Consider the following 23,205-nt stretch of genomic DNA (forward strand, 5'->3'; position numbering starts at 1 on the left):
TGTGTGTTTTTTGTATACCCACTCTGTGGTATGGATACTGCTGGGGCCTGAATTTCCCCACCCCTGGGGATCAATAAATATTCAATCAATCAATCAATCAATCAATCAATAGTAATTTGTCAGACCTATTTTTTTTTGTATAATTTGATCCATAAATGTATGACTGGATGATTATATCTTTGTGTATTTATACACATTTGGATGCGTCCAGGATTTATTCAACTCAAATATCCATTTTGGACGACATTTAAACATTTTGGTACTCTGAACCACAAAAAAGCTTCAAATTGCATTTCAAAAGTCGGCACGCATCGCATATTGTGGCCAGAGGTGGCGGCAAATCAGATGCGTGTGACAGCTGTTGCAGTAAAAAGGAAGCGAAGAAGAATGAACCCTTAGGACAGTGCACACGGCATCTGCCGAGTTATCACTTAGCAGCCGCGTCCGCCGGTGAGCGCGAGGGCAGAGGACAGCTGACGAGCCGCAAGGAAACGTCAGGCCGCTCAAAAGAAGACCAGCCTGCCGTGTTGTAAACATACTTCTTTATTAAAGATAAGAAAGTCCACCGAGCGGCGTGGCCATAAATTAAAGTCCTCCGTTGGAGCACAAAAGACAAGCGGGCGGCGGCCTCCCGAGAGCAAGCCAGCCGACGCCAAGCAAAAGTTGAACGCACGCGACCGGACCGCTTCGGCTGGAAAATTTAGGTGCGTTAACATTTGTGAGTGGGCGCACCACAAAGTGGACAAAAAACACTTTGACAAGGCCACACCTCAAAGAATAGTCCAGCTGTCGCCATTCAACGTTTGCCCGCCTGTGATGAGTGAGAAAGATCGCAGACATTTAGCATGCTAAGCTAAACTTTTCCATCACACGGCAGTGAAGAAAAAGCGCCCAGCGGCCCCAACGAAGCTTTGACTCACAATGGAGGAGGCGAGGAACGGGAACGGCGGCCAGACGGTCGACTCTCGTCTGTTTCACTCCATTCAGACCAAAAAAGGTTGGGTTTTTTGCGTGTGTTCGGAGCAGCGTCGTCACGGCAACCAGAGCCGAGCATCATCGCCTGAGATCAAATAGCGCTGACCCGTGCCGACATTAGCATCTAATGAAGTTTGACTTTTTGATTAGGGGGAGGAAATGAAACAAGATGAACTTTGATTAAAGATAACGATTGGGATTAAATCTGTCTGTCGTCATGGCGACGGTGACGTTCAAAAACAATTGCGGAGCGGCGAATGGAAAGCGCTTACTTTTTTTTTGAGCCATCGAGAAAACAATCACCGTAAATTTAGCTTCTGTCACGTGTTGGACTAACATTAGAAAACTTCTGGTGGCTATATTGAGATCCGTATATGCACGCCTTATATACACAATATATTTTGTAGAATGCGAGTTGAAAAGTGGAGAATATTCAAAATACATTTGGGGCCCACTTGTTGTTATATACACCAATTTACAGCAGCAGAAAAGTCAAGTGGCGGGTAGAAAAACACCTGGTCAGCCTAAATGGAGGTGCTGTGGGTGGCATCAATGGCTGCGGTGAGGGGTCCGGCCTGGTAGAGTGCCACCTTGCCAGGGCTCTGGCGGAAGATCCCCCCGTTGGGCGCCCTGTGCTTGCACTGCATGCTGGCCACCAGCTGGGGTGCCAGCACGCCGCTGCCAGGGTGCTGGCCAGGCAGCTGGGGCGGCGTCCGGCCCAGAGTCCCCCCAAGGTGAGGGTGGCTCACGGGCGGCGGCGGCGGCCCCTCCCTGGGCAGGAAGGTGGTCACAGAGAGACCCGGAGGCAGCAGGCCCGCCTGGCCGGGCGCCACGCTGCCCATGTCCAGCGCAGAGATCTCGATAGAGGGGCCGGGAATCTGCTTGTGGACCAAGTCCTCGTCCAAAAGACTGTTCATACGCCGGTGCACCTGTTCCAGGTTGACCTCCTTGTCCTACGAGGAGGGACACAGAGGCTGAGCTTTTGTCGCTTGCACGCGTGCAATGGCCGCCGCCCTTGCCGCCGCCGACGCCCGAGCACTTGAAATCAAACACGGCCACCGAAGTACGAGTCGAATGAAGGCGGGCTCTATTCTGACCTGTGCCAACGGCAAGCGCTGGCTGCCAGCCTCTCCCTGCGTCTGGCCAAACGTCCCTCCTCCCCTCGGACGGAGAAAAGTCACTATAAGTCAACGGACCCGAAACCAAAGCCAGCCCGTAATCCTTAGCGACCTGCACGACAGCACACAGCCAGCGTCAAACACAGCAGGAGACAACGTAGCCGTCTGCCACTCAAGATGAGCGTTTGGCTACTCGCATTCCACTTGAGTGACCCGCCGCCACCCAAAAAGGTCCTCAACAATAAGATAAGACGATGCTGAGCTCTTGCCAGAAACTAGATTCTAAAACTGCCTGTCGATGCGACAACGTGGCGGAAAATCACTACTTGTGTCCGAATCTGCCAGTGACGTCGCGCAAACAAACTTCACATCCGATTTTTATGATGACGTTACGAGGATCTTAGGATGAGCGCGGGAGTTTGCAAAGGCGATAAAAGGGATCTTAGGAAGGCTTTTACGAAGACGTGTCGGACATTCCCAGACACCTCAGCGTGTTTCACGAGGCGAATAAAAAAGGAAGGATAAAGCCGCAAAGGAGCCGAGCGAGCGGCGCGTCGGCGGCTTGTAAAGACGAGCGAGGCCTCAGGCGAGCAGAGGGGTGCCGTGAAATGATGCCGTGAAAACATGCAAAATGGCGGCAGATTAAAAAGGAAGCAGACGGGGCTCGGGCGGGATCCTTGGAGCGAAGCGCGGCGGGCAGCTGGCTCACCTCTTTGGGCGCGTGGCGGCGTCGGCGGCAGCCGTGGCCGCCCCACCAGGCCTCCAGGCCGGCCACCAGGCAGGCCAGCAGCAGCCCGGCGGCCAGGATGCAGAAGACGCCGGCGAAGCTGTGCAGTTTGAGCGAGCGGCCGTCCGGGTGCGCGCTGGCGTGGCCGCTCAGGTCGCAGCGCCCGGCGCGGGGCCACCACTTTTGCTTCAGGACGTCCAGGTCGCCTTTCTCCTGCAGCTCCAGGATCCTGTCAAAGAAGAAAGCTCTGAGGGAGCGCTCGCAGGAATTGTCCCGCAAAGTCGAGCGTGACCAACACGTCGACTTGTTTTTGGCAGCTGGGCTGACTTTGACTTGTTTTCACGCGGCACATTTTTCACCCCGCGGCTTTTTTCTCAGATGTGAGAAAAAAGTCTGAGCTCTGCATCCTTCTCAGCGGTGAGCATCTTTGAGGTCGTCACGGCCACACACGGAACAAAAAAACAACGCTTAAGATGATGAGTTGACATTCTGGCACCCGATGGCTTACTTTTGTGAGAAGAGGTCCCTGTAGGGACTGCCGTGCTGCAAGGCGATACCGTAGCCTTTGCTGCCGACGCCGCTGCCCGACACGGTGACGGCGCAGTCGTCGTCCGTCAGCGCTGCATACTCCAACGCCGCCATGTCCCACAAGAAGGCGTATGCGCTCTTCTTGGCCTGCGCCGACACACGTGCTCACAATCTCTGGGGAGAGCGCCATCGGCGGCGACACCCACCTTGCGGATGCCCTCCGAGGGGCTGGAAACGGAGAAGTCCAGGCCGCCGTTCTTGCTGACGGTCCTCCACAGCTCGGCGTAGGTGCCGTCCTGCTCCAGCGGGTTGGTGCCTTTGTTGCGCAAGTAGTCGTACACGGCCGAGTCCCTCACCGTGCCGTAGTCCACCTCCATCTGCCGCGACAAGTCCTGGAAGGACCTGCAATGGGTCAACCGCGGCACACCTTAATCAACGTCAGCCCACCCGGTGGACAAATAACTATGACGCGAGGCGACAGGTGGGCGGGGTCGCCGGCGTGTGCCAGGGAAGGGACAGTCAGACTAGGTAAGCAAAGGTCTCCCGTGTCCAAGCGGCACGCCAGCCACAATTGCTGCGTCAAGCCAAAACGGAGAAGCACTTCCTCTTCACTTTTTTGCATCTGCTCAATTTCATATGAATCATCTTACGCCGGGGGGCTTGTTTCTTTTTTCTTCAAACTTTGCAGTCCGTTCCATTTAGGAGCTCCTGCTGTGGATTTGTGCATGTTCAGCAGTGAGTTTGGGTTGCCATTGCAAGAGGGCCAAGGAGGCGCTTACCGTATGGCGTGGTCCATGCGGGACACGGTCAAGTACGCCGCCAAGTTAGCCGTGTACGACGAGCATACGATGAGCGTGAAGAGCCACCAGCTGCCCATGACGATCCTCAGCGCCACCGCGCCTTCGCCGCCTGCAAACACACGGGCGGGCCAAGCTCAGTGAGGGGAGGCACATGTTATGGCTTTTCTTTATGGCACCGCCCCCACCAATGACAGATTTGGTTACGGCGCTTGATGGTGGAAAAAGCGCACCAGGACAGACAAACGGAGCTGACCTTGCTGCACAAAAGCCCCGTAGACGATCCAGACGGCGCCATGCAGGGATCCGGCGACCGAACCTTCGGCAGGCTGGCCCGCCGGCGCGTTGCGGGCAGCCGACGAGCGCAGCGCCTGCAGCCGGTTGAGCAGGAAGATGAGGACGCCCACCAGCGGGACGGCGGCAGCGATGCAGGCCCACACGGCCAAGTCGAAAGGCACAAAGAGCGAGAAGATGTTGATCTTCTCTTCGGGCTTCCTCAGCAGGATCCCCACGCTGTAGTCCAGGTAGCGCTTGCTGAAGTCCACCACGTTCTCGCGCTCCGGCGTGATGGTGATGGCCGACACGGCCAGGTCGGCTCTCTGCGCCAACACAACATTTACGCTTGCTATTTGCCCACGGCAAAAGATGGCCGGACGCCATCGCCGGCATCGAGGGCTTCACCTTGTTGATCAGGTCGCCGATCATCCCATTCCAGGAGCCGTTGGAAAGCTGAGACCCGTATTTGCTATCCGACACCTGCGGGACCACCATTAACATTTCAGAAAGTGTAGAGTCAGTGAGGAGGGGCGCTCACCTGGTAGATCTCATACTTGAAGCCCAGGTTTTTGGCCAAAGCGTCCAGCACGTCAATGGAGAAGCCTTTGTAGCGTTTGGGCTGGCCCAGGATGTTCTCTGCGACCATCACAAACGGGTCCTCCTGCCAAAACGGTCGCTCGGGTCAACATTTACGACAACTATTGGGATGAGGTGTGAATTTTTGCTTGTCTTTGTGGTTGTGTTTGACGAGTGCATTGGATAAAATGAAGTGCGTACCAGCAGGGTGACCACTTTGACGGTGACTCCCTGCATGCCGCTCTCGATGCGGCTCTCCTTCAAACTACCGTTCAGGCCGCGCACCGGGTCCCACGTGGCCAACTGCCCAGAGGAAAAACAAGACAGGAGGTCAGCAGCGGCCAGCATTCAAACGCACGGCCGTAGCCATGGCGACAAGTTGGCAAAATTCCCGCTATTCATTTGACGGCGTTTCAAAGTTTGTGCCAGTGACGTGGGCGCCATTAGCCTTTTGGTGCTCTTTGTCTCCATTGTGATCACTGGCAAGAAAAGATAACAAAGTGCGCATTAGCCACCGCGGCTAATAAGCGGGGCGCGCGCCGCTGTCGATGGCAACGTGGTGCGAAGGGAGCTAATTAGCCTCGTTTGCTAATGCAGTCGGCGCTCGCGCGGCCGTTATTGTTCCTTAATGACCGCGCCGACCGATGTTAAGATGAGTGCAAGGCGACCAGCCCTAATTAGCCAAAACACGCTAGCCGAGATGAGATGGCAGCGCCAAAGCGACGCCCGCCCGCGCCGGGCCAAAAGACAGACATGCAGCTAACTCCTCACAGCCACATTGTTGCCGCTCAGAAGGTTCAAGGCCCAAACCTTCCCAATCCGATCGGCGTGATTGATTAGGACGCGCTTCATCTGCACAAGTCCAAAGGAGCACAACAAATGAGTGGCGAGCTACTGGATTTAATCAAGCCATCTGACCACAGGCTGACATCTTAATCAGCATGCATATTAATGAGCGTGAACATTTTAATGCGCATGCATATTAATGAGGCCACATGAACCGAGCAGCGGCATGCTAATAACGACAATCTGTCTTTGTGCATGTGTGTGTGTTTTCGTGAGTGCTCCATTAAGTGCGCGTGTGTGCGTGTATGCGTGAAGACCGCGGCCATTACAAAGTACACAGGGACTCATAACTCAAAGTGAGAGGCCAGATGATTAAATCTTCATTACTGCAGCAACCTTGCGTGTGTGTGCGTGCGTGCTGACACGTGGACCCCACAAGATGCTAAATCCCTGAAATGCCTTTGCATGCGTATGAGACAGGGTGTCAATTACACGTGCGTGTTTAATGAAAGCAAGCAGCAATGAAAATGCATGTGCGCATTCATACTAAGTAGTAGAATGCATAAGTGTGTGTGCGTGAGAATGTGGAATGTGTCACATCCACCACTTGGCGGCGCTGTGACTTTTGAGCAACCAAACACTTTAGCGCCTGGGTCGGCTCACCCGCTTGATGTCCTTGCTGAAGGTCTCGCCGAAACTGGAGCCTAGGATCTCAAAGTGGACGTGCGCGTTGGCCCCGGCATCCTTGAAGTCCATGGTGCCCGTCAGCCCCGTGATGTTGCCCTGGCGACACAGCACAAGTTCAACTGTAGCGCTTAACGTTCAACACACAAGAAACACTCGGTCACCAACCTTCCGGATGGTCTCCAGCATGGACCAGCCTCCGTTCCAGGGCTTGGTGGACTTCCTGATGCAGTTGAGGCTGGCCATGCTGTGCCACTTCCTGTCCTCCAGCTTCCTGTAGAAAGCGTTGGCTAGCATCAGCACGCTGTCGTACAGGTACAGGTTGGAGACCTGGCGGGACACCAAAGGGAGGAAGGTGCCTTTGAGGGCCACAGCTTGTGCTCTGCATGGAGGCCGAAGGGGATCCAGCTACATTTTCAGACAAAAGCCAACTTAGCCGTTACCTCCAGGTTGTGCAGGTAGCCTTCCCGAGGGTTGCACAGCAGCGACGAGATGCGATGGTTGTGTCTGACGCATCGAGCGCCGCCGTCTTTCCACAGCGGGAAAATCTGCCGGACGACCGTCATGCGCCCCGGCGCGCCGTCGGTAAGCTCCAGGACCTCAGCGTCGCTGATTTCCTGCAGCGGTCGGAAGATGTTTGGTTAAATGCCTTGCAAAGCGTACGCAAGTCACGTGACGTGAGCCCGAGGCTGAACCTCTTCACAGCCACCGGAATACAAATATGGATTTTTTTTTTTTATCATCTAGCAAACCTCAGCCGCATCACTGAAAACTCAATAAAAGATTTCCTCGTGGAAAAAATCCATGAGTTTGGTCCCTTTGAGCACACGCGCCGCTCGTAAATGGATCTGAGTGGTTCTTGAAGAGTAAAAGACTTGAGGAGGCCTCAAATAATGAAGACAAGCCAGATGTGACGCGCACCAAGGCTCGCGGCAGGCTAGCATGTAGCTTGACGTGCACATACACAGATACACTATGGATGGAGTGCATTTCTCGCAGCGTGAAAAAAAAAAAAAGCAAATGGGCGCATTAGCATCCATTTGGCTGCAGCAAATGGAAGCTAATGTGTTTGGCTCATCTCGAGGAAAATAAAAGGCGGGCAGTTTTGGGCCGAACGCACTCGAGCGTAACGTGTTGATGCTTTGATGTGGTGATGTGCTGTGACTATTAACACGCAACAAAATCACTGCAACATTTTTTTTGCAAGGGGGGGGTCACAGTTTGTTCGTCAAATATGGCAGACATGTTATTTTTTCGGTTTATGCCACTATTGTGCAGCTAATTGTTGATGAAAGAGACATTCACCTCTTAATCCCGCTCCCCTTTGAGTTAGCGATTGTTCTCCCCTGCAGGCGTTGGCGGTTGAAAGGCGAGCGGAGGAAGACGGATGAGCGAGTGGACGCGGGTGGCTCAGGAGCCCGGCGAGTTACCTTTTGTCCACTAATTATCTCATTAGCACTTCAAAGCCTCACGCTGGTCACTCGGAGGTGGTTAGGGGTCTCCTAAAATAGTTGCTTTGGAAGCTACGTTACACTTTGGGATCCTTTCAATTGTGTCAATTTGTTAGCAGAGCTCAGCACACAAAGACTGCAGTCATCAATCAGACGTTGAGCAAAATTGGATGACTTGACCCAAAGGCATTCCTCAAGGCTCTGTTCAAAGGCTTTATCTCTTTGGTTTAGCATGGTCATTGTTGCTACTTTTAAAGCTCCAGCATTAGCGTGTTACACTCAGAATGCTCAGCGTTTTGCTCCCCATTGCTATCAGTCAACCTTGTTTTGATTTTTTTATTTCCAAGAATTTTCATGAAGAAATGCAAAGCCTCTGAAATGTCTCGGGGGGAGCGTTCACTCTTCATGTTCATTAGCAAACGCTCCGTGTGATTAGTTAAAGCGTCACTTTGAAGCTGTGGTCGCAAAAGGGGGATTCTGCCCGCAGTGTGTGGCAAAACACGCACACGCTAACACGCTCATTGACACTGTTAATTGACTGCAAACATTGACGCTTGCAATATCAAAGCAGAGCAGACGGCGAGAAAAATCACCGCGTGACCGCAACGGCGTTGATGATGTCATAAAAGGACGTACCTCGTTGACAAATACCCAGTGGCTGTCCTTGGAGGCCAGATTGGTTTCCACCGCCTGCGCACATGACACAAGCAGAACATTTGTTTCACACCAAACGCAAACAAGCCTCACACGGCCGGCAAAAGTCACGACACCCGACACTCGGTCAAATCGATCGATTCGTCGCTGCGGTTTGTCTGCTCTCAACCTGCTAAGCATCAGGCCAGCCGGCGGCGGTCCATTTGCATTCAGGTGGAAGGAAGGCCATCAGGGTCGCCATGGCGATACAAATACATACAAGGAGAGCCAACACACCTGTGAGTGGATGCAAATGACACAATACCCCGGCACATCTAATGCCACCCAAGCCCTCAGCGCACCGATGCACGCATGTGCGCATTGTCTGCATTGTTACAATGGAAATGGAAGCAACATGCACCAGCCAATCACTGATAGACTACAAATTAATAGAACATGAGTCATGACCACGTTCACACACTCTCACATTCGCGTGCACACACACATGCATAACCACTCACACACAACCACGGCAAAAGTGCTGAGTCATGACTTTACATTCATGTGAATGCACACAAATGCACTTTGATACGCACGTGCCCACAGACACACTGACTGACTGATGAGGTGTCATTTTTACGCTGATCTTACAAGCCCCTCTAGCAGTCTGTTGCTAAGAGACCAGCCATCCAGCTTCCTGACCATTTGTAAGCAACATTGTGTGTGTGTGTGTGTGTGTGTCTTGTCACCACCCTGAGGCATCTTCTATCCTGCTCCTACGAATATACATCTAACATTGTGCCTGTGTTTGGTGCCAATGTGTGCATGCGCGTGGTGCCTGAGTGTCTGATTGACTCTCCCAAACAATATGGCTGAAGACAGACTACAGCTTCCAAAGTGCACATACGGCTATCTGAAATTTGTGTTAGCGCAATTTTTGTCAGGCTTAGAGCATGCGCACAGCAACATGTCTATGGGTCTTGCGCTCAACAAACATTTGACATGCACGTTTTGCCCACCTGCTGCACGAAGGCGTGTGCGGCATGCGGGCTGAGCAGCAGGATGGCGCGGCGCAGCGTGTCGCGGTATCGGTTGAGCTCCTCCGTCCTCATGGAAGTGAACAGGTTGCTGAAAGCCTGACTGATGTTCTTGTCCACCCGCTGCAGAGACACGTCCAGACCTTCTCGACACGCCCGGTCCAGGAAACCCTGAAGGCCTCGCATGTCTGCAATGGAAGACGCACAGGCTTTTTTTCATTGACCAAGAGATCGGAATCTATCCATCATTCGTGTATCTTCTGTCCATCAAGACCCGCGCAAACGTCCGGTCCAATCTTGTCTTGTCGTTGTGCACCACGAAAATCAGCACGGGATTGACGTCGTGTCGGTGGCGCATCGCGACCGTCCTCCATCTCGTTCCTCTGTGCGTCTCAGACCCGACGTAAATCAAATGCTCCGGTGGGCAAATGCACAGCGCTTGCCGCGTGACCTTCATGCCTGCTAAAATCAGATTTTCAGATTTTGCCATGGTGGCCACCTCATTTGGTAGACCCATGAATTCAGCAATAAATTGTCAGTCATCTGTCTAGCAAGTAGCAGCGTTGCGTTTGGGTCACGCTAGTTGTCTTCCATCATGCAAAGAAGGACGTCAGAGGAGATTTGAGGCCACCGACCCCATCGGCTTGTCGGCGTCGATCGGCTCGACCTCTCAGCCGAGCGGGGGACAAGCGAGGCGATAAGACACCTGTCAGCCGTCAGTCAAGCTGCCCGCCGAGGTGCCCGGCCTACAAGCTGACGCCAACAACCCACTGCGGTTGTTCCACTTTCATCTGCTGTGATGTCGCCGTCGCTAGGACATCACAGGTTGCTCAACATCATAACGCGAAATGGCGACCTGCCAGTTCCCTCATTCAATTGCAAGCTGCTGATTTGACGTTTGGACTCGTGCACGCACACGCAGGCCAATTGTCTGTCTCCTTGGTCCCAAAGACAATTAAACAAGAATTACCTGCATGCGTGAACTTTAGTGGCAGGGTTGTTTGCGAGGGCCGCTAACACGTAAAGCATTCCATTAAAAGGTCAGCGCCGGAAAGCAGATTGGCGCCGCCCTCTACTGGAGGGCGGCAACGAACGGAGGGTCGCTTCTTTCGAGTGCATGCTCTTGCCATCTTCTCCTCACGGTGATTTAATTGGCTGGTGGGCTTCAATTAAGGCCAGCGTGCCGCTAATTGACGTCCCGTCTCCTCGCGCTCTTCACCTTGAGCGTCGCAAGACACGAAAGGCGAGCAAGCGAGCGAGAGCCAGGCGAGCGAGCAAGCGAGAGCCCGGCGATTCCAAAGCGAGACTTTCATCCATCTCCGCTCATCCCGATGGACGGGCGCGGCCGTCTTGGCGCGTTAGCGTGACGCTACGTCAGGCTAATGTGCTGAATACATTTATGAAGATGTAGCGTGGCGCGTGGTTCGACCGGCTCGACCAGCTCCGTGCATGAGGGAGCCTCGCTCTTATTTCAAGTGCGCTTGAAAAAGCCACGGCAAAATCCTTGAAAACAAAAGGCTGCTTTGAAAAAAATCAAGACACGTACACAGCAAGTCAAGTCTGCTATAGTCCAGTCGCCAAGTCCACTCCCAACTAACACGAAGGAGCGAGAACACTCCAACTCAAGAGTGCACGAGGGAGGCCACAAGCATCTGACACGCTGGCGGCAGAGGGCGAGCGAGCGCCCTTCACATGAGCGCCTCGGCGCCGTCCCCAGGATGATGCAACCGGCAGCTGGCGAAAGGCGTTTTTCCCAAAGTGCAAGGCAGTACGTTCATGCGTGAGATTTCCTCTCAACTGCGCCGGCCGTCACGCTCAGGCTCAAATTTGGCCCGCTCGGAGATCCACGGCGCCCGTCACGTACCGTACTCGATGTCGTAGAAGACGATGAATTTCTGCCAGCGCAGCTCTTCCACCAGTGTCAGCATGACGTCATTGAGGCGCACAGGCGGGCGGGCCGCCAACGTGTACCCGCGCCCTCCCGGACTGGGGTTGAGCTGGCACGAGGTCCTGGGCGAGCCGCCGCCGTTCCTCTGCACGTACACGTGCGGGATGTGCATAGCGTCCGTCAGGGACTGCAGCGCGCTGGCCGAGGCGCAGCCCGTGGACGTCACCAGTGCCAGGATGCCTTGGTTCATCAGCTCGCAGGCTGCGTGCGGCCCGACACACAAAACAAAACAAAGGTGCGCAAGCATGAACTAAATGTTGATCCCCACATTTTCTTAGAGTCAGTCTAAACATCTATTGGAACACAAGAAATGTAAAAATAGCACGCAGACGCTCGCTCGGTTGTGTAACGTCTCGCTCGGCCCTCACACGGACGGACACGCCGGGCCAAAAGGTCTTCCCAGCCAGACGGATCAAGGTCAGCCGGCCCGTCGCTGACGAGAGCGAGCGCTCTATGAAGATGCCGCTTGAGCCAATAAGAAGTGAAATGGCAGAGATGGAATGACAAGGTGATGATTCTCAAGTCTAGTTGAAGCTCACAGCTGTTAATCACCACCTCATGACGACTCACGCACAGGCGTGGAGAGCAGCCATGGACAAAGCAAAGAGTTGTAGTTCATTTGTACACAACAGGGGGCATATCTGCATACTGCACCACACACACACGCGCACACACAGACGGAGGGCACTCAAAGGACTGCAGCAAAACAATGCGCTAGCTATCTGACTGAGCGGCCTTTTGATAATTTGCGAGCTGCGGCCACTGAAATGGTGCTCTTCAAATGTCAAACATCAAATTGTCTCGCTCTTTTGGCTTTTTTGCATGCGACAAAGCAGCCACACAAGGAGCACACACGCACAGCGACGGCCTCTTGGCTCTTTATGTATTCATGTCTTCTTTTTATGGCTGCTGCCGCTGCTGCCGCTGTTGCTGCCGCAGCGGACGGGAGAGATTACAATAGCAAATGAAAAGTCAAAGTATTGCCCGCTAACAAAATGGTAAGTTGGCGGTAAAGGAGCTAGCGCAAAGTCTGACTGGCAGCGGTTTGTGTTTCGCGGGAAGCACATGACAAAGTGCTGCCTGGTGTCCGTGAGCAAGAGCAGAAGTGACATGTTTGCACGCGACGCTTGTTTGTTAAGAGTGGGGCTCTGCGTTGCAATGCGTGCGCGACGTTCCGTTTTTCAAATGTCATTTAGCCGCTTGGGCTAATCGCTGACAGCTGCACTTTTATGAGCCGGCCTTTTTCTGGAGCTCGCAAAACGCCTTCGCCGCTTTTCAGCAAACTTGGAGCCTGCAGCTCATTAGCAGACGCTAGCTGCTATAGCTAGCCAGAAAAAGCAATTTAAAAAGGCGGTTTGAAATAATTTGGGGGGGGGGGGGGAACACCATCAGGGTGTATCCAAATTAAAAAGTAAGGTTTCAAGTGGTATGAAATGCTAAATAAGTAAGTGTGCGAGTGTGCGAGTGTGCACGTGCGCTAAATTTAACCGGCGGTGACTGACGTCCGCTTTGATGGCAACGGGAGACCGTGTGACCCTCCCTCAACTGCCTGTCGTGTTTCTTCTGGCTCTCGTTGAAAAATCACACAATTTTAGAGAAAAACTTGATCAAAGTCGGGCGTGATGAGAATCGCAGCCACTGCCGACTTTGGCCTTCCTCTGGCTTTCGGGCTTTTCCTTCTTTGTCATTTGGCCTTTGGTGTTTTTGTTGACTTATTGATGAGGTGCGACCCGCGTAGGGACACAGCACGCCACGCCACGGCCAGGAAAAAGGCCGTGCAGCTTCACTTTCATGCACTCCAAAGGGCCAGCACAAAAAAAAAAAAAAAGTTTGCCGTGGCTCGCCGTGCCGCTTCTATTTTTACGCGCCACTTGTCAACATCTTCAAGAGCTTGTGGAGTATTTTGGGCCTCTTTGGTCCTTGTATCATTCCAAGCCTCTTTCATTTAGCACACTTCAAATATACTTTTTTTTTTCACGTTTGCAATCGAGAAAATGTTTAAAAATATTCGCAAACGTTTGGACACAATAGACGTCGTATTCAAAGAGACATTTCGGGCCTGCCTGCCGCTTGCCCATGGCGCTTCCTTTTGTCATTGGTTGCCACATCAAAATGCTAAACTAACGGCTAACGCAATTGGGCCAGAACATGAAATGATCCGTTTGGCGTTTGGCTGCCTCAAGTAAAGAGATTCAAAGTTGGTGGAGCCTCCGGGCCGCTGTCACCCGCACACACACACACACACGCATGTTCATGTCTGTGGAAGAGCGCTTGATCTTTCTCTGCTTTTATTTTGTCATGAGGGCAAAATATGAAAGTAGAGAGGCTGAAAGGACTTTGGGGCGAGGCCAGCAGGCTGCTGCTGATAACACACACACACGTATGGGCATGCGTGTGGATGAAACGTCCCCTGGCCACTTGCCTTGTTTCTAGATTATCCACATTCACTGACACCCAAATTGACCTTAGCCACTACGTGTGTGTGTGTGTGTTTGTGGTTGAGTGAGATAGTGAGCTTTCCAATCTCTGTACGCAGACAAGAGCAATAATAAATTGCCCCTGCCAACACAAATTCGTTCTTTCAACTTCCCGGTACGGCGCTCGCTCACTCGCTCGCACGCATAGCGACACCCGCATCATCATCAATACACGCACCGGTTGGTAATTGGATTTCAAATGAGCAAAACGACAGCCGATTGATTACGAAGGCCATTAGGAGTTGCCGCGAGCCCATCGGTTGGTCTCGATGGCGGCGACAAAAACGATGGCGGCTTCCCGCCAAGCTTGACGCCATTTTGTCGCCTTCAGTGCGGCCAAGTCGGCGGCTTAACGCTGACATCCAATAACAGCTCCCGGCTGAAGTGGGCAACGTGAATGCTAGCATGTAAACACATGAAAGGTAACATGCACACGTGATCACGTCACGAGAATGCGGTGAGAAAAGCCGCAGTGTCAAAGCTGGGTCGGATTTCTTTCAATAAATGATTGAAATTGAATTATTTAAGGCCATGTTTTAAAAAGTACAGCTTTCAGCTGTCACATTTGAGAGATTGCTTTTAAATAAATCAAGATTGAATTTCTCATTCATTTGACTCCCAAAATTAGCGAGAGTAGCTCCATGGCATGGTGTTGTTGGAGAATATGAAGGTGATGAAGACAAGTCCAGGGAAAAGGAATAAGGGCTGCTCCATATTGCACTGCATTCTTCATCAACAAACAAGCCGCTATATCAGTCCATTAGGCAGCCGTTTGGTGGCTAGCATTAGCATTTAATTTTATTGCACTCTTTGTTTTGTCTTTGGCCCCTTTGGCTACTTTTAATGGGGGCGGGGTGTCTCACCTTCAAGCCATTTGCATTCAATTTCTTCCCTCGCTTGTCCGCACGTTGGCTCTTCGACGCATTTAGGGCTTTTGTCTGAGAAACGCTCATTATTCAGCTCAACCTACGCTATTTTTCTTCTCCCCGTCACACTTTTTGTGGTCTTTTTTTTCCCCCTTGCTAGTGTCGAGATAAACTTAAATATGTCCTGTGTGTTCTCTCTTATCGCGTCGCTGCGAGATAAAAGAGAACAAAGTGCCATGGCGCCACACAAAAAAAAAGCAAGGCACCGCAATCCTTCAACTTACTGCTTATTTTGGATGATCCTGCAAATGAGTATATTTCAGTCACAATCAAGTGCGACCGGTCCTTCATTCACTGTGCGTTTGGCTTCAGTGCCAACCACTCCAGCATTTCTTGGATGTTACAACAAAGGGAAACTTTGGATCACGTTTGCTCGAATGGATAAAAGCCACCGAACGAGTGGCTGCTTGCGAGAACAAAAGAGGTGTCGTGTCCGCTCAATGTGTCCGCTCAATGTGTCTCTTTTCAGCTCATTAGTCCGGCCGGTCTGACGTGCTGCTCACAATGGCGATGAACAAAAGCGGCCGGCACAGAGGTAGAAAAGATCTCATTACGGCTGTGCCTTTGCTTACGGCTTGGCAAAAGTACACGGCCGCCAGCGCCTGCACGGCCGCGTGCAAAATGAATGGAGACACACGCCGTCTGCTTGCAAGTGACACAAAAGACAATAAAAGCCTGACGTGTGCATTATTGAAAGGCCAGACGCTTTTGGCATCTGCTTGTCGATAAACGAGTCCGCCCGTAAAGCGGCGCTAAGCGAGCGCGTGCGGCACATCCCCGCTGCCCCCCCGTGCGCATCAAGAGTCGAGCCACCTGCCATTCATCCACTCCAGCCCCTCCCCTTGTTATGGAGGGGTCGGCCCAGGTCGGCGTGCACCATTCCCCTCCCCATCCCCGTCGTGCGGGCCCGATCGTCACGGCGATAACACGGCGCTTTTGTCGCCGACGTTGAGACGGCGCGCACGAGCGAGAACTGCCGCAGCAGACGGGCCGGGCCGGGCCGAGGCGCCCGAGGGCCTTGTGAATATTTCATGAGGTGCTCCTACGAAAACACAAACGAGAAGAGGAAAAACACAAGCGAGAAGACAGCAGCCGAGAACAATTGAGCAGCGACCGGTCCACTCCTTGAACACAACTTGAACTTATCTGACGACCGGACACATTTTTTGTCTGCGTGCATTGTGACATTGACCGGCGACCAATCCGAGGCCAAATTAAATCGGGCGGGATGGGTGCCATTTCCATCTGGAGGACAAACGTTGGTCTCCTTTTCCTTGCGACCAATCTTTTTAGACATACACCCGCAGCTTATTTAGGATGTAGTAGCAGACTACGTGTGTGTGTGTGTCCGCGTGTACACGCACACACTATCTGTTATCCAATCACACCAGAGTGTGATGACGCTGTCCATTAGCATTGAGAGACTTTGCAGATGTCAGCAAAAAAAACACACACACACTGTCCTGAGTTGTACCCTTGAGGGCTTGATTTGCAGATGACAGAGCATCTAACCTCAGGCGCAAAGCAGCTAGCTTGCTAATGCATCAGAAGTGGCAATTAGCATTAGCGTTTCACCAGAGGTTGTTTTTCAACAACCAAGCGCTGTTAACACCAATTCATGACATGAGACTGTGCAATTTGTACTCTTAATTACAGGCTAAGAAATAATGATGTTTAAAAGTGCTACCTCCCTTCCTCCGCCTCACCAGGTCTCATCTCCATGGCGACATCACCATGGTAACAGACTAAACAGTCATGCATGGCTCGGACAGCACGCATGCACAAGCCTTCGTTTTGGCGGCTTGTTAACACATTACAAACTGGTCCTTTTGTTTTGTTTTTTTGCTGGAATGGATTTGTGTCTTTTTCTTTCATTTGAATGGAAAGAGACGAGTTGAGTGTTTTGAGCCATATGACGGCTTGGACGTGTGATGTCACATCACGTCGGACTGTCCGAGCGAGCCATCTTCTCCTCACCTAACTTCCTTCCTGCCAGCGCGTTTTGACGGATCACTCCGGACATTCCGATAATGACTTGCCGGGGCTTGTCGCTTCCGCTCGGCAAGGCCCGTGATGGGCCAAGCCGAGGAGGGGAGGCAGCATGTGCGCCGGGAACGGCGCCCGCTTGGCTCTGGTTACCTTTTGGCCGCTCCCGAGCGGGTACTGGGCCTGAACGTCGGACCCCGTTTTCTTCTTGTACATCCAGGACCAAATGCTCCCTCTGCTTTGTGCAGGCAACACTCTGACTGGTGTTTTGGGTACCGAACGTCGTCTGAAATCGCCATGGTAACGCTCACTGGATATAACACGCCGCCACGTGTTTTCCTTCTTTTGTGCGCGACGATGGCGTGACGAAGCAGCAGCGGCGTTTTGCGGCACGCTCAACGAGGCGGCGGCCAAAGCTTCTTCATAATTCATCAATGGGGCATCAAAGCGACACAAGTCCTTATTAGCCGGGCACGCCAGCTTTCATTTCTTGCGTTTCTTCAGGGAGTTGCGTGGCGCCGCGACACGCGTGCCGTGCTACTCGTCAGGTGCCCGAGTCCTCTCAGCTCGAGAGGCGGCCGGCCGGGAGTGGACGCAAACGACCGCCGCGAGCGAACCGGGAGCGGAAAGTGGGACGCGGCGTCCTACCGAGCGACATTTTCAGACCTTCCGCCGAGATTGACGCTTTAGATTCCGCCACCTCAAAGTTGAGGAGTCACGCAGCACTCGCGGCGCTCGCGGCTGTCAAAATCAGGTCAGGCCACGTTCTCGGAGTTGCTCCAGCCGCGGGCTGTTTGCAAGGTGCTACTTTGCAGCCAAATCATTTTGCCCCTGCACGCTGGCACGGTGGTGTCATCCATTTTGCATCGCTCCTACAAGACAATATTGAGCCCTGTTTACATTGACGCGCGCCAATACCGCCTGCTCTCCAAACATCGAGAATATTGTGTTTGAGGTTTAGGAGGGGGCACGCTCATTAAGGAGGAAAAAGAGAAATGTGGGAACGTGCTAAGCTGGACAACAAGCGCTGGCAGGGAAAGAAAGATTTCACTTTTCTACTAATTGAACCTAATTGGGCAGGGTGGCACATGAATAACACTTTGACGATTGGCCTCGTTAGTCCGACTATTAACCAGCATCTTGGTCAAACAAAGCGGCTTATTAGCGAGGGGGGGGGGGGGCAAGGTCGGTACACAGATAGAACCAGAACCAGAAGTAAAAGCAAAGTCGAGACTACGACCGAACCCCGAGGCTATACAATGATATTTCCTAAAAGCAAAACTAGAACTAGAAGCAACCACAGGCATCGCTAAAAGGGGGGCGAACCCCCAGCTGGCGTCAGAACTTGGAGCGGAACCTCGGCCGCTTACCTTCTTGCACGGCCTGGAAAGGGTTGTTGGCTTGGATGAGCTTGATGGAGTGCGTGATCTTCTCACTCTGCAGCACGTCATCGCTCAGGCTGAGGTCCGACACGGCCAGCTGGAACACCTCGTCGTCCCGGGCCGCGTTCTCCTCAAAGATCGCACCTGAAGAGAATGCAAGAGAGCGTCACGACGGCCCAATAGGTAGAACCGCACATTCCCGTCTCTCAACAGAACCAGAGCTACACTAGCCGCGAGCCTTTGGACTCAGCTGCGGTCACTCGGCAGTTATTTGTCAGACGAGCGCCGAGCGAAGCTTCAAATGCCGTCTGACGGTCGCTGGCGAGCGCCTTCGGGCGCTTCCTCGTCAGATCTTGACGGCACCGTCTTGTCCTTGTGTCGAGCTTTGTTGTTGTTGTGTCGAGGTTTTCTCAACAAGAGCCGGCGGCCCAAATGCGTCTCTTCAACTGGGTGACGGCGCCGCATCGGTGCCGGTGATGGACCGTCACGGGGCATCCGTCAGCGGGAAATGAGCCGCCATCCACATCATCGTCATGTTGCTTGCGTTGACTGAGATGAACGCGTCTTCCTTCTCGTCCCACGCATCCCCGTCGGCCACCATCTTGTCCAAAGACTTTGATCCCATTGGCTTGACACCTGACTCTTGGTTTTTTTCCTCCTCACTGGTGTGTGTGTGTGTTTCAGCACTGGGTTTATAAGTGGCCAAGTGCGATGTCATCACTGGCAGGGCAGCATCACGTGACTGACAAATGGGCGCTTTGTGGTGGGCGCTTGATGCCTCGCCGGCTTCCCTTCCAGCTCCACTTGCCGCAGCAAACCAGATCGGCGCGCGTCGCCCGTGGCGGCGCTTTCCGTGCAAACCCCGCCCCTTTTTCAAAGTGCGTTTGATGACAAAGTGCGCGCGAGCATCTCGCCAGGCGCCAACAGTGGCCGTTTGTCCTCTTTGTCATGGGCGGCTTAAGATGTGGCGCACGTCCCGCTCAAAGTCTCGCTTCGCTCACTCGGCCAAAAGAGAGAGAGACATGGAGGAAGGACGGCTTCGTTCTTCGTCCTCATGTGCCCTGTGACCTTACGACAATTAAGACTCATCCAAAAAGTTGAGTTATTTGAGTAAAAGTAGTGGAAGAGTCGGTTCCGCCAGATGCGGTGACCCGTCCGCGGTGACCCGTCCACGGTAGGCAATGAGCGTTACTAATCATTGTCATCAGCTCACAACAACGTTTGCTTGCCTAAACAAGAGGCAGCGGTTCCCATGACAACGAGAAACCTCTGCACCTCATCACGTGACTTCTGACAGAACGATGCCCACTGGACTTCCGTCATCACGAATGCGCCCAACGTCCTGCACTTGACATCAGATTTTAGGTTCACGCCATTTCTGTCCGCCTGCGCCTCATATTTGACACACGTCACATTTCAGATCAGCACATTTCAGCTCGGCACAGCCAGTTGCCGTGCTTCGTCGAGCCGCAATGCCCCGAGCTGCCCATTTAACACTTAAAGGTGCCAGGTCAGGGCTTTGCATCCTATGTTTGACGTTTGCACCCACTCCAACGTCAACACGCCGCACTCTTTCCATGTTTAGATTCCACGAAGGTCGCCATGCATGCTTTGAATGAAGCCGACTGTCCCGTCAATGAATGAGCAACAGCTTGTCTTCCTCATCGCGCACCAGTGAAGGGGCATTCAGCACCCCGTCAAACGCCCCCCCCCCCCCCCTTCGCTAGGCAGCATCAGGACCGTATCACAAGCCCCCCCCCAAAAAAAAACAACAGACAAAAGGGAGCTATCGGATGCCTTACCGATGTGAATGATGGAGTCGGCGTGCAGCGTCGCTCCCTGAAACAGCAGCAAGCACGCGCGCAGCGCAAGCAGCATGCGGGGAGCCATGGCCGCGTGCACGCCCGCGCGCACGCAGGCACGCCGACGCCAGCCGTCGCCGCGTCCTCAGTGCGCAAAAACAAGACCAAGAGAAAAAAAGGCAAAAGCGGGCAGAAAAAGGAAAGCGATCCAAAGTGAGCCTGCAGCGAGTGGGAGGAAAAAAAGAGCAACAAGAAGAAGGTGACGAAAGAGGACAACGAGAAGGAGAAGCAGCTTCAGGACTGCGGAGGAAGAAAAGCAGCTGAGCCACCAGGATGAAGAGGAGAAGGAGGAGGAGGCGCAGGCAAGAGCTCTGCTCCGCACGCTGCGCCTTTGCTACACTGACGAGTGAGAGCGGGAAGGGAAGGGGGCTCTGCACGCAGACGCTCTTTTTCTAGCGTTGTCCTTTCTCTCTCTGTCTCTCTGTCTCTCTCTCTCACTGACTTTGAGCAGTGATCCCGTGACTGGTCGCAAGCCAGTGGCGGGGGACAACGGAAAGGTGCATTAGCAACCATGCTCCTTGAGAGCAGCTTAGTTCTGCAGGGGTCCAGTCTGGGTTCACTGTTGAGTCCGTTCAATGTTTGTGTGACTTATGCTTGGATGGCGACCACTCCAATGTTGGCCCAAAAAAATAAAAATCCTACTTGGAAGGAAGTGGTTACCATGACAACAAAAAACGGAATCATCATCTTCCAGGGGGAGCTGATGTCATCGCGTGACCTTTGACACCTTCCTCATATACTATGAACCAGTTCACTGTGTCAACTTTACAGCAACGCGCTCACACGCTGTTGGCGATTTGTGGAGCCTTGCTCCCTCTGCTGGCCACAGGCTAATACATTGTTAAAACAACCGACTTAAAAACAATCCAATTTGGGTTAGAAATTGGACCTGCCCAGGAAAACAAGGAACAAAGAAAACAATGCGGAAATGAACCTGAGCACACTAACGTGACCTTTGCTGCCCCCTGGTGGTCCGCGCCCCCTAAACAAAGCAAACGCGCATGCACGTGTTGTGCTCCGCTTGAATCAATCCAACCATAAATAACTATTTTATAGCTATAAGACTTCTACTGAAGGTACAGCTGCGACACACATTTAAAAAAAAACTAGTAAAATTGCAATATTATTTAAGAATATAGCAACATTTTACTCGCCAAAAATCCAGATTATTTGTACACAAAATTCATCCTCCTTTCTTCCTCGAGAAAGATTTTTGGATCCAGCGCTTTCATTGTGCCCCCGAAATTTAAGTCTATCAGTCTATTTAAGATTCCCATATATTTCTCCATCTTTTCGTTGTCCATTTGTCTTGAGATACAACACGATACGATGCTATTCCCTTCTTTATTGTACCTAGCACCCCCTCGTACACCTACGTTTTTGGCGCGCTTCATTATGTTCACTTCCTACTTCTCTTTGCCGCAAACAAGGTAAAAACCAACGTAAACTGTCCACAGTACATACACCAGAAAACTTCACGTCACTGCAGTAAACACAAAATACGGCATAAGACACAGAACAAATAACACAATAATAATATAATGAGAGGACAAAAAACTGTGTGAATATGCTGACGTTTTCGTACGCCTGCTAGAAGGCCTTGGTGTCGCCAACTCAAAATCTGATTAGTTGACGCAACAGTCTGACATTTATTTAATACTACAGGGCCATTCGGAATTATTTAATACTTCCATCAGTCTGTGATTCAAATATTTTTAGGCCAGTAGAGAAGGTCTTGCAGGCCCTGACGGCCCACCACTGATCTAAACAAAATTTGCTTCCAGGATGTTCGGCGACAGCAGTGTGTGCGCGTGCATTTGTGTCCTCGAGTGAGGTCGGGCGGCTGCCAAGCGTCACTCAAGAGAGGTTGATCGGTGTTTTGTGTGTTTAATTAAAAAATGGGCGCGGCGTGGTGCGACCATGAGTGACAGGAAGCGAGAGAGCGTCCTTTGGCAAAGGGATTAGACGCGGGCGTGTGCCAGCCTACGCGGGCGGCCTTTTCAAAAGCGAGCAGCGTGGCCACAAAGACAGCAGCAGGGAGGGAGGGAGCCCTGAGCACACCCCAGCCCACCCGTTGACCCCGGGCGGCTTTTGGCCGACACTTGCGGGCTCGCCAATCCAACGCCTTGGCGGCGGCAGCGGGCCAACGCGGGCCGACGATCAAAGCGCCTGGTGAAATCGTGAGCAAGGCAGCGAGCGGCTTGGGGCCAGGCCAGGCCAGGCCCCGTTAGGAGACTCCCACTGGTCTTTTGAGGGCAAACCGAAGAACAAACTTTTTGGACATCCAATAGTGGCACTGGTCAGCCATGATGAGCTCAGCCAAGGCCAAACCGGATGGATATCTGGAGGCTGATAAAACTCCAGTAAGCGATGCATCAGGCCACAAACTGGAGCCTTTCCCAGCTGTCTTTGGACACGAGTGTTTTTGCTCTTGCTCACAAACAATGAAAATCTTCCTTAAAGCAGAGGAACACCATACTTTGACTGTGGGGACCAACAGGAGGAACAACCGTCCTAAACACACACACACACACACACCTCCTGCTGCGTCACGTCTACGCTTCATTACAGCCAATCAAACGGCTCATTGACACAAGACTCGCACTGCAGATCAAACCCGACAGCGAATGGGATCCGGAACAGGGCAGACAATGGTTTGCACAAAGTTTGTAGGTGTCTCGATACTTTTGACCGAAACTCTGGATTATGTCCAATGCTTTTGTCCAAATTCCACATTTTCATATTCACAACATAATGTGTTTTCCTGTATAGGACAATGTGCTTGTATTGGGACAGCAACAGGATGGGAAAAGTCAAGATGCTCTTTGTGAGGTTTGGGAAGACGTGACGTCACGCGAGGCTCATCGCTTCATTTGGTGGCTTTCCAATGAAGGTTGAGCGTGCGTGTGCACTCGCGCGCCTCTAATCCCCTTTTGATGAACTCTCCAAAGTGGACTTCCCGCCGAGCGGGGCCGCCTTTTGGCTGCTGGAGCTGCACACGCCCATCACGCGGGCGGCAGCCACACGGGCGCATAA

The 23,205-nt window shown here is 52.6% G+C and overlaps 1 protein-coding gene and 1 long non-coding RNA gene across 2 annotated transcripts; one reads left to right on the forward strand and one right to left on the reverse strand.

Moving 5' to 3' along the window:
• The first annotated feature begins 399 nt into the window (after positions 1 to 399).
• Positions 400 to 1,179, forward strand: LOC133142847 (uncharacterized). The gene is made up of 2 exons (XR_009710287.1): positions 400 to 704; positions 878 to 1,179. It is a non-coding gene; the product is annotated as an uncharacterized LOC133142847 (long non-coding RNA).
• On the reverse strand, positions 526 to 20,495 carry LOC133142846 (glutamate receptor ionotropic, delta-1-like). The gene is made up of 18 exons (XM_061264444.1): positions 20,110 to 20,495; positions 18,296 to 18,451; positions 11,453 to 11,737; positions 9,571 to 9,776; positions 8,555 to 8,608; positions 6,911 to 7,084; positions 6,636 to 6,797; positions 6,447 to 6,566; positions 5,199 to 5,300; positions 4,960 to 5,082; positions 4,827 to 4,901; positions 4,402 to 4,744; positions 4,128 to 4,257; positions 3,555 to 3,750; positions 3,329 to 3,495; positions 2,803 to 3,049; positions 2,073 to 2,205; positions 526 to 1,928 (listed from the first exon to the last, which is right to left on the reverse strand). Exons 1-18 carry the CDS (start codon positions 20,195 to 20,197, stop codon positions 1,525 to 1,527), a joined length of 3,165 nt encoding a protein of 1,054 aa, XP_061120428.1. The 5' UTR covers positions 20,198 to 20,495; the 3' UTR covers positions 526 to 1,524.
• Between the last annotated feature and the right edge of the window lie 2,710 nt (positions 20,496 to 23,205).

Source organism: Syngnathus typhle, linkage group LG18 (genome assembly GCF_033458585.1).
Source record: "Syngnathus typhle isolate RoL2023-S1 ecotype Sweden linkage group LG18, RoL_Styp_1.0, whole genome shotgun sequence".
Lineage (NCBI taxonomy): Eukaryota > Metazoa > Chordata > Actinopteri > Syngnathiformes > Syngnathidae > Syngnathus > Syngnathus typhle.

What these genes read in the sequence shown, in the direction of transcription:
- LOC133142846 (XM_061264444.1), bottom strand. Translation starts at nt 20,197, where the DNA reads ATGGCTCCCCGCATGCTGCTTGCGCTGCGCGCGTGCTTGCTGCTGTTT. An exon ending in GCTACCTGCACAACCTGGAG is followed by an intron (nt 6,798 to 6,910) that starts GTAACGGCTAAG and finishes GTGTCCCGCCAG; the next exon opens with GTCTCCAACCTGTACCTGTA. An exon ending in CGCATGGACCACGCCATACG is followed by an intron (nt 3,751 to 4,127) that starts GTAAGCGCCTCC and finishes GACCCATTGCAG; the next exon opens with GTCCTTCCAGGACTTGTCGC.